This window comes from Podarcis pityusensis, assembly GCF_964106645.2.
Source record: "Podarcis pityusensis genome assembly, chromosome: 16".
Classification (NCBI taxonomy): Eukaryota; Metazoa; Chordata; class Lepidosauria; order Squamata; family Lacertidae; genus Podarcis; species Podarcis pityusensis.
The window spans coordinates 8,562,596-8,577,108 of NC_138041.1; the positions used below are offsets into that span (position 1 = coordinate 8,562,596).

At 48.9% G+C, this 14,513-nt stretch overlaps 1 protein-coding gene across 16 annotated transcripts in view; it reads right to left on the bottom strand.

The window, feature by feature from the left end:
- The window catches only part of TPM3 (tropomyosin 3), a gene marked incomplete at its 3' end in the record, with an annotated part of 69,827 nt that overhangs the window by 13,399 nt on the left and 41,915 nt on the right, over window positions 1–14,513 (bottom strand). For 8 of the 16 annotated variants that reach the window (XM_080984804.1, XM_080984812.1, XM_080984807.1 and 5 more), the window contains 4 exons: window positions 14,008–14,078; window positions 9,269–9,344; window positions 3,563–3,625; window positions 3,119–3,188 (listed from right to left, as the gene is read on the bottom strand). In XM_080984804.1, the coding sequence (XP_080840930.1) occupies window positions 3,119–3,188; window positions 3,563–3,625; window positions 9,269–9,344; window positions 14,008–14,078 (280 nt within the window). Of the gene's footprint in view, window positions 1–3,118; window positions 3,189–3,562; window positions 3,626–7,250; window positions 7,327–9,268; window positions 9,345–14,007; window positions 14,079–14,513 lie in introns of all 16 variants that reach the window. The other 8 variants (XM_080984803.1, XM_080984811.1, XM_080984809.1 and 5 more) reach the window with 1 other exon arrangement.

The window sequence follows — 14,513 nt, forward strand, 5'->3', positions numbered from 1 at the left end:
CAAGGCAAAGCAAGCTATCTGAGCCACATCTTGCAATTCAGATTTCAAATCTGGGCAGAGGAGTGATTTTACAGACTTTTTGCGAAATGGAACAGGAGAAGAAATGGATACTCTTGGAATTCCGCTGGAGATACAGGCTTGGCTTGTTAAATTATCCCAAGTTAATGGAAGGAAGACTTTCAGTCCTTGAAAACACACACCCTGGGACACACACACACCCCATATCCTTCAGGAGACCCCTCACGTCTTCCATAGAGGCTTGGGGAAAGTCACAGAGGGCTGCAGAGGGGACAGGGGCTAGTCAAGTTCCCTTCTAATTAACACCCTCATCTTTTATTTTGTATTTATGTTGTGCTTGGGTTGTTTATACAGTGAGGGGGGGGGAAGTATTTGATCCCCTGCTAAATTTGCCCGTTTGCCCTCTGACGAAGAAATGACCAGTCCATAATTTTAATGGTAGGTTTATTGTAGCTGTGAGTGACAGAATAACAACAGGAAAAACCCCAGAAACCCGGAAGACAAAAATTAACTTAAAAGTTACCCTAAATTAACTTTATTCTGTTATTCTGTCTCCCACAGCTACAATAAACCTACCATTAAAATTAGGGACTGGTCATTTCTTCGTCAGAAGGCAAACGGGCAAATTTAGCAGGGGATCAAATACTTCCCCCCCCCCTCACTGTGTATACTTACAAGCTGCCCAGAAAACTTTGTTTCAGGACAGCACATGAAACATCATTGTAAAATTAAAAAAAACCTAAACACACCCATTTGCATTCGAACCATAAATTCCACATTTGGGAGTTTAAAACACATAAGAACCTATTCTTTTTTTTATTAAAAAAAAAAGATGTTTCAAATGTTAAGAAAGAGTTGGAAAAGTGGACCACCCTCTGCCAGCCAGATCCAGAACTGGCCTACTCTCTGTGGGCCATGTTTGGCAGGGAGGTGGAGTCACCCAACCGGTCAATCGCCTTCAGTCGTGTCTTAGAATTGGGAGCGCACAAAAGCATGTCCGAGCCTCCCTTCCTTTCTAGCAAAGCCAGGGCTGCAAAGGAAGAATCTGGCATCCCTTTCCCTGCCGAAAGCAGGGCTCGCAGCAGGGATCGGAAGCAACCTGGGGAAAAGCTTGCATTTGCCACTGCTTTCGAAAGGCGGATCCTGTTTCCACAGGAACAACTGCAAATGCATTTGACATCTGGTGTGCAGGACGGGGGGGGGGGCGGAGAGAAATGGCCTTGCAGGTCAAAACAGGGCCCCCGCAGGTTTAATTTCACCCATGGAGGTTTTTCCCTGCATGCTTTTCCCTGACGAACACCCACTGGGTTTTTTTTGAGAGCATAATTGAAATAAAGGAGGGCTCTTTGTTTCTCCCCAAGGTCTAAAGGATGACGCCCTTGGGCAGGAAAGAGCTCTTGGAAACACGGCCGCACCTGTTCACTCCTAGCAGATTAAACAGTGAGAGTGGGCAGGTGAACACCCTCTGGATCTCCAGTGTTGCAAAGGTACTCTTAGATGGGGCCGGGCCTGTGGTGAACAAACATATTTCCACTTCCCTTATCAGCACAGAGCCGAGTTAACTTTCGCCTGATCTTTTAAAAGTGATCCAGCTACAGGTAATTCCAGGAGACATTTCAGACACAGCTGGTTTTCTGTGTGGGCTTCCAAGGAGTGGAATGGGGGGGGGGGGGCAAACCCTCACCCTACCCCCAATAAATGCTGTCCAAAGTGCATTGCTTCTGGGTTGGCGGTAGTCGACAAATTCTCCACCAGGGAGGGGAAGGCTAGACAAGGCCCCAGGGGCTTCTAGCTGCTAACCTCTACTGCAGGCATAGGCAAACTCTGGCCCTCCAGATGTTTTGGACTACAATTCCCATCATCCCTAGCTAGCAGGACCAGTGGTCAGGGATGATGGGAATTGTAGTCCCAAAACATCTGGAGGGCCAGAGTTTGCCTATGCCTGCTCTACTGCAAGGAGGGCTGCCTAGATGTTACTTAGGCCGCAGCTCAGCCGCGATACCCCCAATTGTAAAATCAAGGCAATTCAGAAAGGACTGCTTTTCAAAATAGGACCAAGGGCCTCAGCAATAAAGAGCCCGGGGGCATGTACAGAGTGCAACTCCCTTTGCCAATGAAGAACCTTTGCACCGAGTAAGATTCTTGCTTTTTTTTTTACATTTTATGATTCCTGGTAATGGTGATGGATGATTAACAAGTGATGATTTTATACTGATGTTCCTTGACTTCCTTTCATTTACATTCCTAAGGATTTGGAGTCACAGTCGATGGCACTTTTAGAAGCAGGCAAAGGGGGTCAACGAGTCCGTAAGTTTGGAAAAGCCTTGTCTCAAGCTAGGTGCAAAATGTACCAGGAAAGAGACACTTAAGGTCAATTTCATGCATCCACCTTGGAGTGGGGAACAAGGCTTTAAAAACAATGAAGTTGCCAGAATGGACAAATGGGGGAGCAGAGGGGGAAAGGTAAATGATGGCTTAAGGTTGCTTGGACTACATCTCCCATCACCCAACCACTGGGACAATGCCAGCTGGGGCTGATGGGAGTTGTAGTCCGACATCATATTGGGGGCCCAAGGTTGGAGAATGCTGGGCTTAGGCTCCCTCTGGCCTTCAAGAAGCAGAGACCACTGGAGGGCAAACAAAACAAAAAGCAGGGTCGAAGGGGGTCTTAACTCCCCCTAGCCTCACCCCAAGCAGTTTTCAAAGTCCACACTGCACTGCAGACAGACAGACAGACAGGCCACGTATTCTACTGACACACAAATGTATTCTGTTTCTAGGGCTCCTAGACACAGGACCAGAATAATCAAGAGCTGCGTGTACAGGTACAAAACACCAGACCTGACGTCAAGGTAAAAGAGAGAGAAATAAAGGCAGAGGGTTGCTAACCCTGCTGCTGATACGATGTCACTGGCCTACAACTCCCAACATCCCCTTGACCAGCACCAGCAGGGGCTGATGGGAGTTAAGAATCTGCAACAACCAGTCACCAGGGTGGCGAAATAAAATCACGGCATGCTATGTGCCGTTATCAAGGAAGAAGCTCCCGTTTAGCTGGATTCTCCCTATCCAACTGCACCACCTTCCTGCCCACACCTACCTTCCAAGTCATCAATGGTCTTCTCCAGCTTGGCTACTGACCGCTCAGCAAACTCGGCACGGGTCTCAGCCTGGGAAAGGGAGAAAGAATCACTGTCAGTCAAGAAAGGGGAGGTCTGATCTATTCGATCTCCCGCCTCCATTGGTCTGTCCCCTGGCGGGGGGGGGGGGGGGAGCGGGGTTTACATTACAAGCAGGGCTGCATATTGATTATGTCCAAACTCTTCCCAATGTGCCATGCCTCTGGAGATACTAGTCAAGTCTATTACAAAGGCAGACAGTGTGGTGTTGTTGAGACTACAATTCCCATCAGCCCCGGCCAGCAAGGCTGATGGCCAGGGATGATAGGAGTTGTAGTTCAGCAACATTTTGCCCCATGTTGCCAAGGAGCGGCCCAAGAAAGGACACCCACCCACCTTGACCCTTCGCATAAGGCATAGCTCACCTCCTTGAGTTTGTCGGTCAAGATCTTGATCTCCTCTTCATATTTATCCTCTTTTTGAGAGTACTGGGGGGAGAGAAGACACAGCTCAGGGTCCAGACATAGCAAGGCGACTCACTACCAGCACCCCACTGCAAAGGCCAGATCCCACTCTCAACAGCTTTCTTTAATGGAAAACTTAAAGAAACAGACCTTCCCCTGCCATAGAGAGGGCGAAGGCAGAATGGAAATGACAGCCAACGTGGTGAAATTGTTAAGAGCATTGCGTTCATTCTGGGAGAAAAACCAGGCCTTCAATCCCAGCTTGGCCACTAAGCTTACTGGGAGAGCTTGGGTCAGCCGCTGGCTCTCAGCCTGCCCTACCCCACAAGGTTGTTGTGAGGATAAGTAGGGGTAAGGATAGGAAGATGCCTCCAGCTCTTAGACAGAGGGGAGGAGAGCAGTCCTGAGACAGGGTTTTTATTCTACTTCCACTCCCAAGGGCTTCCAGGGACCCACATCTTGAATTCTCGTTAGCCAAGACTTGCCTAGATATAATACTAATGCCAAAAGGGTTGTGTTCTTTAAAGCAGAGGTTTTTTAACCCAGTCTATTTACATGAAACTGCTCTGTTAAATATTAACAAGTATATTTTACAGGAAGCGATTCGTTCGTTCCATTTATAAGAAGTGAGGCTAGAAAAAGCAAGTTGTGCCAGGGCTAAGTGAAAAATCTGTGCGTCCTTCCAGACGTTGCTGCACTGCAACTCCCATCAGCCTCAGCCACTATGGTCACTGGACAGGGAGTTGTAACTGCTGGGCGGACAGGGGTTCCCTACCTCTGAGTTATATTCCAACCACATTTCCACAATGGCAAAGCACTGTACGCAGAACAGCTTCCCCTGCTCCACCCAGAAACCACTCTTTGCAAACGTTGCGGCCTCTTACTGGGGGGGAACGTGGCTGTGGTCCCAACTGCTCTCTTACCATTTTGGAGGTCCCAGGTTGAACAGTGGTTAGATTGGTCTCAACTTTTCAGTACTGGCTCCGACTTGGTGGAACGCTCTGTCACAAGAGACTAGGGCCCTGCGGGACTTGACATCTTTCCGCAGGGCCTGCAAGGCAGAGCTGTTCCACCTGGCCTTTGGTTTGGACTCAGTCTGACCCTTATGTTTCCCTCCCCTTTTGGTCTTGATTTATCGGCTACTTTTAAAATGGGGCTGCATTTTAAATTGCATTTTAACCTGTATTTTAAATCCCCCCCCCCAATTATGTTTTTACTGTGATTTTATTGGTGTTAGCTGCCCTGAGCCCGGCTCTGGCCGGGGAGGGCGGGGTATAAATAAATAAAATAAATAAATAATAATAATAATAATATTACCACCAAGTAAGAAGAGTCTGCTGAACCAAGCCAATGTCCCATCCATTCCAGCTTCCTGTTCTCACAATGGCCCACCAGATCCCTGCAGAAAACTGGCAAGCAGGATCCGAGCACAAGAGCACCCCCCCCCCCCCGCTTCTAGCAACTGGCATTCAGAAGCATTGCTTCCTCTGACCGTGGAGACCAGAGCACGGCTACCGTGTCAAGTAGCCATTGATAAACCTCTCCTCTGTGGATCTGCTCCCAATTCTCTTTTAAAGCTATCTAGGTTTGTGGTCGTCACCGCCTCCTGTGGCAGGCAGTTCCATAGTTTAACTAAGAGAGCCTTGTGGGGCCGATTAGAATTCTATGCGATATGCTAAATGCCCGAGGGTGGCAGACATGCAAGGGGGCTTTGCAGCGCCCGCGTCCCAACACGGTTTTATTTCATTCAAATTTTATTCAAAGTGTTGGTGCTGACCTTTAAAGCCCTAAACGGCCTCGGTCCTGTATACCTGAAGGAGCGTCTCCACCCCCATTGTTCAGCCCGGACACTAAGGGCCTTCTGGCGGTTCCCTCATTGCGAGAAGTGAGGTTACAGAGAACCAGGCAGAGGGCCTTCTCGGTGGTGGCACCCTCCCACCAGATGTCAAGGAAATAAACAACCCTCTGACTTTTAGAAGAAATCTGAAGGCAGCCCTGTTTAGGGAAGTTTTTAATATTTAATGCTGTATTGTTTTTAACACTCGATTGGGAGCCGCCCAGAGTGGCTGGGGAAACTCGGCCAGATGGGCAGGGTATAAGTAATATATTATTATTATTATTATTATTATTATTACTATTATTATTATTTTATTATATTATTATTATTATTATTATTATTATTATTAATTGAATTTATATACATCGCCCTATACCCAGAGGTCTAAGGGCATAAAAAGATCACAGTATATAAAATAAAAATAAAAGCAATAGCTTAATAATACACCCCACAAGGGCCACATGCCTCGATTCCAGAACACAGGGAGCTGCCTTATAGCCAGAACTCTTGCCCCCAACCCAGTATCATCTCTACTCATCTGGCAGCAGCTCCCTAGGGTCACCGCCCCACCACCGCCACCTGATCCTTTAACTGGAGGAGCCGGGGATCAAACCCAAGACCCTTCTGCAAGCAACGCCTTCCGCTGATCTGACCCTTCTTCCGCTGCCGACGCTTCTCTGCCTCCTGGCCCCCGAAGGAGCTGCTCTGCACATCCTGCCCTGGGCTCAGGCAGACGGGTTACTAGGACAAGGCTTTCTCAGGAGGAGGAGCAGCCCCCAGAGACATTTTAATGGGGGGCCTGCTTGCCATTCGTTTCAGCAGCCAGCACACAACAGGAATATTGCCATTCACTGAGACTTCCTGCTGTCGCTTGTGAGTGTTTTAGTTTTAGGTTGTTTTTTTTCTGGGCTTCAAGCCATTTTAATTTTAAAGTTGTGTCTTTGTACAAAGTTATTTTAAACGCCACCATGGAAAAGTGACCATTGCAGGGACCTTATCCCTGTAGGAGGGATCTTGAGACACTTGATGCAGCTTTGTTTATCTAATATTATTCCAGCAGGAGAGCTGATCACTGCTCTTGAGTCAGGAAAGGAGAGACTCTGCCCTGCTGGGTACCTAACGTGGGTACAGATGACCATCTGGGTACCCCACAGATCGCTGCCCAGTTTGAACCACCAGCTCTCCCTACAAAGTAAATACAGTGGTACCTCAGGTTACATCTGCTTCAGGTTACAGACTCCGCTAACCCAGAAATAGCGCTTCAGGTTAAGAACTTTGCTTCAGGATGAGAACAGAAATTGTGCTCCGGCGGCACGGCGGCAGCAGGAGGCCCCATTAGCTAAAGTGGTGCTTCAGCTTAAGAACAGCTTCAGGTTAAGAATGGACCTCCGGAACGAATTAAGTACTTAACCCGAGGTACCACTGTATATTATTCCTCGCAAGAGATAGCTGTTGTTACTAGTGAATTCAGGAGACTTTGAACTGTAAATGGCTTATCTTCAAAAGTAAGGAATTTCCATAAAGTGAGTGTTTTAGTTTTTAACTGGCCCCTGCTGGATCAGGCCAAGGGCTCATGTAGAAGCCCAGATGGTCATCTGTCATGGAGGCTTCAGGTGTGATTGCAGGGGGTTTGACTAGATGACCCTTGGGGTCCCACCTTTCAATTCTACGATTCTATATGGGGCCTCTCGACGTCCTCATTGTATACTTTCCAGGTTTCAACTGAGTAAACACGGAAGGATTATCAGGGGGTGGGTGGGAGGGAAAGGCTATTCCTCCGGCCACAGTGGGGAGGAGAACAGCCAGCCCTACCTTCTCAGCCTGAGCCTCAAGGGACTTGAGGTTGTTGGTGACATTCTTCAACTCCTCTTCCAGCTCCGAACATTTGCTGCAGTGTGTTTGCCGAGGAGGGCGGGGAAGGGAGTAAGAGAGGAAGCCAGAGAGAGAGAGAGAAATAATGGATGGGAAAGGGAGAAAAAGGAGGACAGGAGAGAAAGAGAAGAGAGTGAATCCATGGGTCGAAGAGACTTCAGGAGAGGGGCCTAACAAGGCCAACAATGGCTCCCCATCCACGGGAGACAAAAGGTTTTGAGGACCCAGGCACCGGCCAAACCAACACCTTGCAGGCTCTGTAAATCGGGTCATGTAGGAATTCTGTGTGTGTGTGTGTATTATAGGCTTGAAGTCTGGCGACTGCACTTTGAAACGTCTGAACTGCTCTTGTGTTTTGTTTGCGGCATCTGTGCCAGTTTCCAGTTCATATTTGGGCACATTTTAATGTGTTGTCTCTGACCTATACAGTCATACCTCAGGTTCGAGACGCTTCAGGTTGCGCGTTTTCGGGTTACGGATGCGCTGAAACCCGGAAGTACCAGAACAGGTTACTTCCGGGGCGCTCGCGCATGAGCGCCAAATCACAACCCACGCATGCACAGATACAGCGCTGCGGGTTGCGAACGTGCCTCCCGCACGGATCATGTTCGCAACCCGAGCGTCCACTGTAAAGCCTTTTTTTTAAAAACGGAGTAGCCAGTCATTGGGCCTACAATACCTATCGTCCATGAAGTCCAGAAGTCACTGACTGATGGTTAGTTAATTATTCTACAACAGTGATATTCTATTGTTGTTATTTATTATTTGTGAGCCGCTTTGTGACTTGTGTGAGTGAAAATTGGCATAGAAACATAACAAATTATTGAATGGAATGAATTGGCACTACAACACCCATTGTCCACAACCCCCGGGGCCACCTGAGGCCCTTTTCCATGCTCTCACTCCCACCAGGAGGTCTGGAGGGCGGCAACACGAGAACAGGGACTTTTCGGTGGTGGCTCCCTGCTTACGGAACGCTCTCCCCTGAGAGGCTCGACTGGCGCCATCAACTGAACAGCTTTGGGCACCTTCCAAAATGTTTGTTTTCTACCAGGCCTCTGGCTTTTAACTATCTGTGGTTTCCTTGGGCATGTGAGGTATTTTAAATCTTGCCATTTAAAAAAACCCCACTATGAATATGTTTTAGATTTTTCTACAGATTTTTTTATGCTGGTTTTCATGTATGTGTTCATTCTAAGATACTTTGAGTTACTTTTTCTTTTTTAAGCAACTAATAAGTTCAGTAAAAGATTACAGTCCTACCTTGGGTTAAATTAAATCTGCTTCAGGTTGAGCGTTTTCAGGTTACACTCCACGGCGACCCAGAAGTAACGGAAGCATTACTTTTGGTTTTCGCTGCTCGCGCAAGCGCAGACGCTCAAAATGACGTCACGTGTATGCACAGAAGCGGCAAAACGCGACCCGCGCACGCACAGTCGCATGTTACGTTCTACTCAGGATGCAAATGGGGCTCCGGAACGGATCCCATTCGCATCCAGAGGTACCACTGTATTACTAATAAGTTCAGTACATAAAACGTCAGGAGCATTAACACAACGGGGATTTTTGCATACACACACACACACAAGCACGACTACACAGCCCGCAAGCTGCAGCGAAAAGCTGCCTGGTAGGCTCTGGGTCCAGGGTGGAAACCTTGCCTGGAATCCATTAGGCCTCCCTGCCATCCTGAAGGAAGCCGCTGTGCCATGGAGCAGGGCCCCAGCAGCCGCAACCTGCTCGGCAGGAAAAGTAAAATGAAACCAGTTGAAGTCAGAGACAGAGAGAAAAAATACAGAGAGAGCAAGCAAAGCGTATTGAGGAAGCGAGAGGAGAAATGCGCTCGAAGGAGCTTTCTTCTTTTTTCTTTTCTTTTCAGGGGGAAAGAAATGGGGAGCAGCACGGGCGTTCGATGGAGCCGGAGGTTGTGGGAGGGGGCGGGCAGGAAGGGTTAGTACCTTTTCTTCAGCCTGAGCAAGGAACTTCAAGTTTTGGTCCATCAACCGGATCTGCTCATCCAAGTCCCGGCAACGGCTGTTTAGAAAGGCAGGACCGCGTCGGCAGGCACAAGTTCGGACGGGGGGTTGGGTTGGGTTGGGGGCAAAAGGAGCAGCAACAGAAAGGACACACACACACACACAAAGCAGAGCCATAAAAAGGGGGGGGGGAGAAGAAAAAAAAAGTCTGTCACAACATGCAGGCTTGGTGGGGTAAGGAAAGAGGTTTTACAAAGGGGGGGAGAGAGATGGCACAATTCTACAGGCCTCATGCCAGGCAGGGGATATTTCCTGAGAAGACCTGCCTGTTAGACCCGGCCCAGAAGTGTGACGGTGAAGTGAGGTTATAAAGCGGTAGCCTGGCCACCTCCGCAGACAGCCCTCCGAGTGTCGGTTGAGGTTCTGCGCATAGCTGTCAACTTTCAGATTTGAAAATAAGGGATCAGCAGCCTCGAAAATAAGGGATCAGCAGCCTCACCTGTCCCGGGAACGGTCTACGGGATATCTAACAATCCGGGATAGAAGCGGGAAGCAGCGGGAAACGGCGCTGGAATATGGGAATTTCCCACAAAAAAGGGGAAGGTTGACAGTTATGCTCCTGCGCAAGGAGTGGTTCTGTGTGAGGGGACTGCGAACAAGATAGCTGCCAGCTGCTGAAAGGGAGGAGGGCAACTGGCTCAAACATAGCCAGATGGGTGGGTATAAATATTTAATAATAATAAGGCAGGCCCCATAGAAGGGCCCCAAATGGCCCTCTCTTCCCTTCCAATGACAGGAACTGTGCATGCCAAGGGAGTCTGCGAGAGCGCAGGCCGGTTCTTACCAGGCCACAACAGGGGCGAAAACAACTTAAATATCAAAACCTATTGCCCTTAAGGCTGCAGAGAAACTCAGGTGTAAGGGGGGAACTGATGACGCTTGGGGTGTCACAAGAGCACCCAAAATAATATTCCGTTGTGTTCCAGACAAGGCTGTGTGGAGCCTGGACAGCTGGCAAAATGCAGACATTTTGCACAAGAAAAAAACACACACTACCTTGGTGTGGGGTTTTTTTGGGGGGGAGGGGTTGCATGTGGTTTCAAATTCAGATAGTTTTGCATTTTGCAGTTTTAGGTGGTTGGTTTTGTTTTTTTAAGGTGGGATACACACAGTCCCAACTGAGAGGGGATTATTTCCAGCCAGGAATTGCACAGGAGTTAATGAAAAGCTCACAATGTAGAGCAGGGGGTTTTTTTTGCAGGGGGCGGGGATAGAATTGTAGTCCTCCGGGTGTTGCTGGACTACAACTCCCATCAGCACCCAGCCAGCATGACCCAATGGCTTGGGATGATGGAAGGTGGAGGAGCCCACTAACATCTGGGCCACAGGGCCCCCCACCTTGATGCAGAAGCCCATTTTAGCTCCGTGGGGAGGCTGTTTCCATGCGTCTCCAGCCCATCTGCTTCTCATGCGCCACAGCTGGAGAAGGGCGATGGTGATGGGCTCAACCATAAAGATGAGGCACTCTCCCAGAGGACAACCTCCCCACCCCTGCTACCAGGAACCACATGGGGAAGCTGTGTAAGATCTTCTGCATATCTGTAGTCGGTGAAGGAGAGAAAGGCAGACTGGCTGGCCCACAGCAACGAAGATGTGAGCACCACAGTGAGAGGGTGGGCCGGGGGTGGCGGTGAGGAAAAGGAGGAGAGGGCTGGTAAGTGCAGGCCCTGTGCAAGAGATCTACACACAACAAGAACAAGCGTGCAACACTTAGTGAGTGTAGCCCTGAGTGCACGTCTATATGGCAAAACTAGCGTCAGTTTTTACAGCAACGCCACTGGTAACAGTTCGGCCCAATAAAAGGATGCTGGGAATTCTGGTTCAGCAAAAGGTGCCAGGAATTGGGAGAGGATTCTGGGAGCTGTAGTTTTGTTAAGGGTTCTGAGAGCTGTTAAGAGACACCCCTCCCCAATTCCCCGAGTTACAATTCCCAGAGAGGTTTAGCGTTCAATCCCGCTTCTTCCCAGGGAATTCTGGGAATTGCGAGGGGCAACAACGCTCGGCACCCTTAACCAACTACAGTTCCCAGAATTCTTTGAGGGAAGCCAGGGCTGCTTCAAGAGCTTTAAATGCGCGGTGCAAATGGGGACGTAGAAACACACAGCTTTCCGTGAGAAGAAACAACGGAAACTAGTCGCAGATACCATCTTACGGCATTAGATGTGCACCCAGTGTGTTTATATTTTAGAGGGGGAAACCTACTGGTGGGAACTTCACCTCACAGAAAGGCAGAGCAAAAGTTCTGAAGTAAATGGTTTCCAGTTACCCCAACAACATTCACTCTGAAGCTAACTTGTGAAGTGGGATCTCAGACTCCCAATTAATATTTTTTAAGGGACCGTGGGACAAAGGAAAACAACATATGGTATTAATAGCGCTTGCAGGGAACATATTTCAGTCGTCTTGCAAAAACAACAGGCCTGTCCTTATCAGGCAGTTGCGGAAGATTCGCTCGTTTTTGGCAAGGGGCAAAACTCTTCTTGGAGGCAGGGAGTATCACAATGTGTGTTTTCCCCACCAAATGTGGCCTTGCCAGGACCTAGAAGCATGCTTGGCATTTTTTGCAGACTGTCTCGTTTCCTCCTCTTAGCCCCCCCCCGCCACTCCATCCATCACATCAGCACCCCAGATGTGAAGCAGATGAGATGGAGCCCCAGACACACATCTGGAAGACTGCAACAGGGCGGCCCAGCCATGTTCGAATACAATGAATGAACCCCAAATGATCTTAAACAAGTGGACCAGGGGGTGGGCTCATCACAAGTCTCGCCTGTTTCAGAGATATGTGCAGTGGGGGGGAAAGGAACAAGGCCTGTTATTGTGACCCGACACTGGAATGTCCTGCTGCGGGAGATCTGTCTGGCGTTCTGTATTTGCCGCTGGATTTTTGGTGCTTCTGTGCTAACCTTGGGCATGGCGCCCGACATGACTGACACCAAGCTGCTTTTAAAATATTGTTATTTCCCTTTTTTAATCTCACTGTGAGCCAGAGTGTGTATCTCACACCAATATGATGAAATCACCTTTGTTCCACTTTTCCCTAACACGGGCCACAATCGCGCTACACACTGAAAGTGCTACGATACCACTTTGAACACTCAGGGCTTCTCCCAAAGGATTCTGGGAGCTGTCATTTGCTAAGGTATACCTGAAGGAGCATCTCTACCCCCATTGTTCCACCCGGACACTGAGATCCAGCGCCAACGGCCTTCTGGCGGTTCCCTCACTGCGAGAAGCCAAGTTGCAGGGAACTAGGCAGAGGGCCTTCTTGGTAGTGGCGCCCACCCTGTGGAACGCCCTCCCATCAGATGTCAAAGAGAAAAACAACTAACTGATGTTTAGAAGACATCTGGAGGCAGCCCTGTTTAGGGACGTTTTTAATGACTGGTGTTTTAATGTATTTTTAATCTCTGTTGGAAGCCGCCCAGAGTGGCTGAGGAAACCCAGCCAGATGGGCAGGGTACAAATAATAAATTATTATTATTATTATAAGGGTGCTGAGAATTCTTAGGAGATCCCTATGGCCCACCCAGAGCTATTATTTCCCAGAGTTCCCTGGGAAGAGGGATTGACTGCTAAAACACTTTGGGAATTGTAGCTCGGGGGGGACGGGACTCTCCTAACAACCCTTCGTACACTTAACATACGATAGTTCCCAGGGTTTTGCAGAGGAAAGCCATGACTGTTAAGGGTCCTGGGAGTTGTTAGGAGAATAACCCCCCTCCCCATTCCCCTCACAGAGCTACAATTTCCAGAGTGGTTTAACAATCAATCCCTCTTCTCAGGGAACTCTGGGAACTGTAAAGGTAAAGGGACCCCTGACCATTAGGTCCAGTCGTGACCGACTCTGGGGTTGCGGCGCTCATCTCGCTTTATTGGCCGAGGGAGCCGGTGTACAGCTTCCGGGTCACGTGGCCAGCATGACTAAGCCGCCTCTGGCGAACCAGAGCAACACACGGAAACGTCGTTTACCTTCCCGCCGGAGTGGTACCTATTTATCTACTTGCAGTGGTGTGTTTTCAGACTGCTAGGTTGGCAGGAGCAGGGACTGAGCAACGGGAGCTCACCCCGTTGCGGGGATTCGAACCGCCGACCTTCTGATTGGCAAGTCCTAAGCTCTGTGGTTTAACCCACAGCACCACCCGCGTCCCATCTGGGAACTGTAGCTCTCCACAAAGAATACAGAGGTCTCCTAACAACTCTCAGCTCCTGGAATTCTTTTGCAGGAAGCCATGACTGCTTAAAGTGGTACGGGACTTTCAATGTATGGTGTGAATGTGGCCACAATGAAGGCCTAACTCCATCAACCTAAGTACGGCCCTGCAGAGAGACTAACAGATGCTCACCTCTCTACACAGGAAAGAATCCACAGGTGTTAAAAAAAAAGCCACTGGTCTGTACACCATATTCCCCTGCCAAAAAACCCAGTTAAGATTTCCCACTAAAAAGAGAGAGAAAATGGGAAAGTGGAGACCCACAATTCCTTCTAGCCAGCAGAGGCTGCCTCTAACCTTCGCCCCACACTCTGGGCCTTGCCTAACAGGGAGTTTTAAGGTGAGCTCGCTCGTGTTAAAAGCTTCCATGCAGCAGGGTGCCTCATGCAAAGAGAGAAAGAGAGAGAGAGAGAGAGAGAGAGAGAGAGAGAAGTAGAAAACACTCACGACTCTGCCAGCTCAGCTCTCTCCTCTGTACGCTCCAGATCACCTTCAATGATGACTAATTTCCGGGCAACCTGGGAGGAGAAGGAGGAAGAAGAAATTATTGTCAATTGGATTTGCTACCTGCCCTTCGCCATGAATTGTGGCTTTCCTCTCCCTAAAGAGGTGCGCCTGGTACCTTCACTGCACAGCTTATCATCGTACACTGTACCTCTGTAAATTGGCCTATGAACTCACTCTAGCTGTTTTAAGCGGTTTTTAATGCTGTATTTCATATTACTGCAACCTGCCCTGGGACCTTCTGATGGAGGGCAGCTAATGAACCTAATAGCATTAACCATGGTCTCAGGGCAGGTTTCCAAACATTTAAAAGCACAAGATTAAAATCATTTATACGTCTCAGGACACCAATACCTCAATGGCCGCCTCTTCCCATATAAACCGACCCACACCCTGCGATTGTTCTTTTGTGCCAGGCCTTTGGTTCTGAATCATCGGTGGCCTCCTTG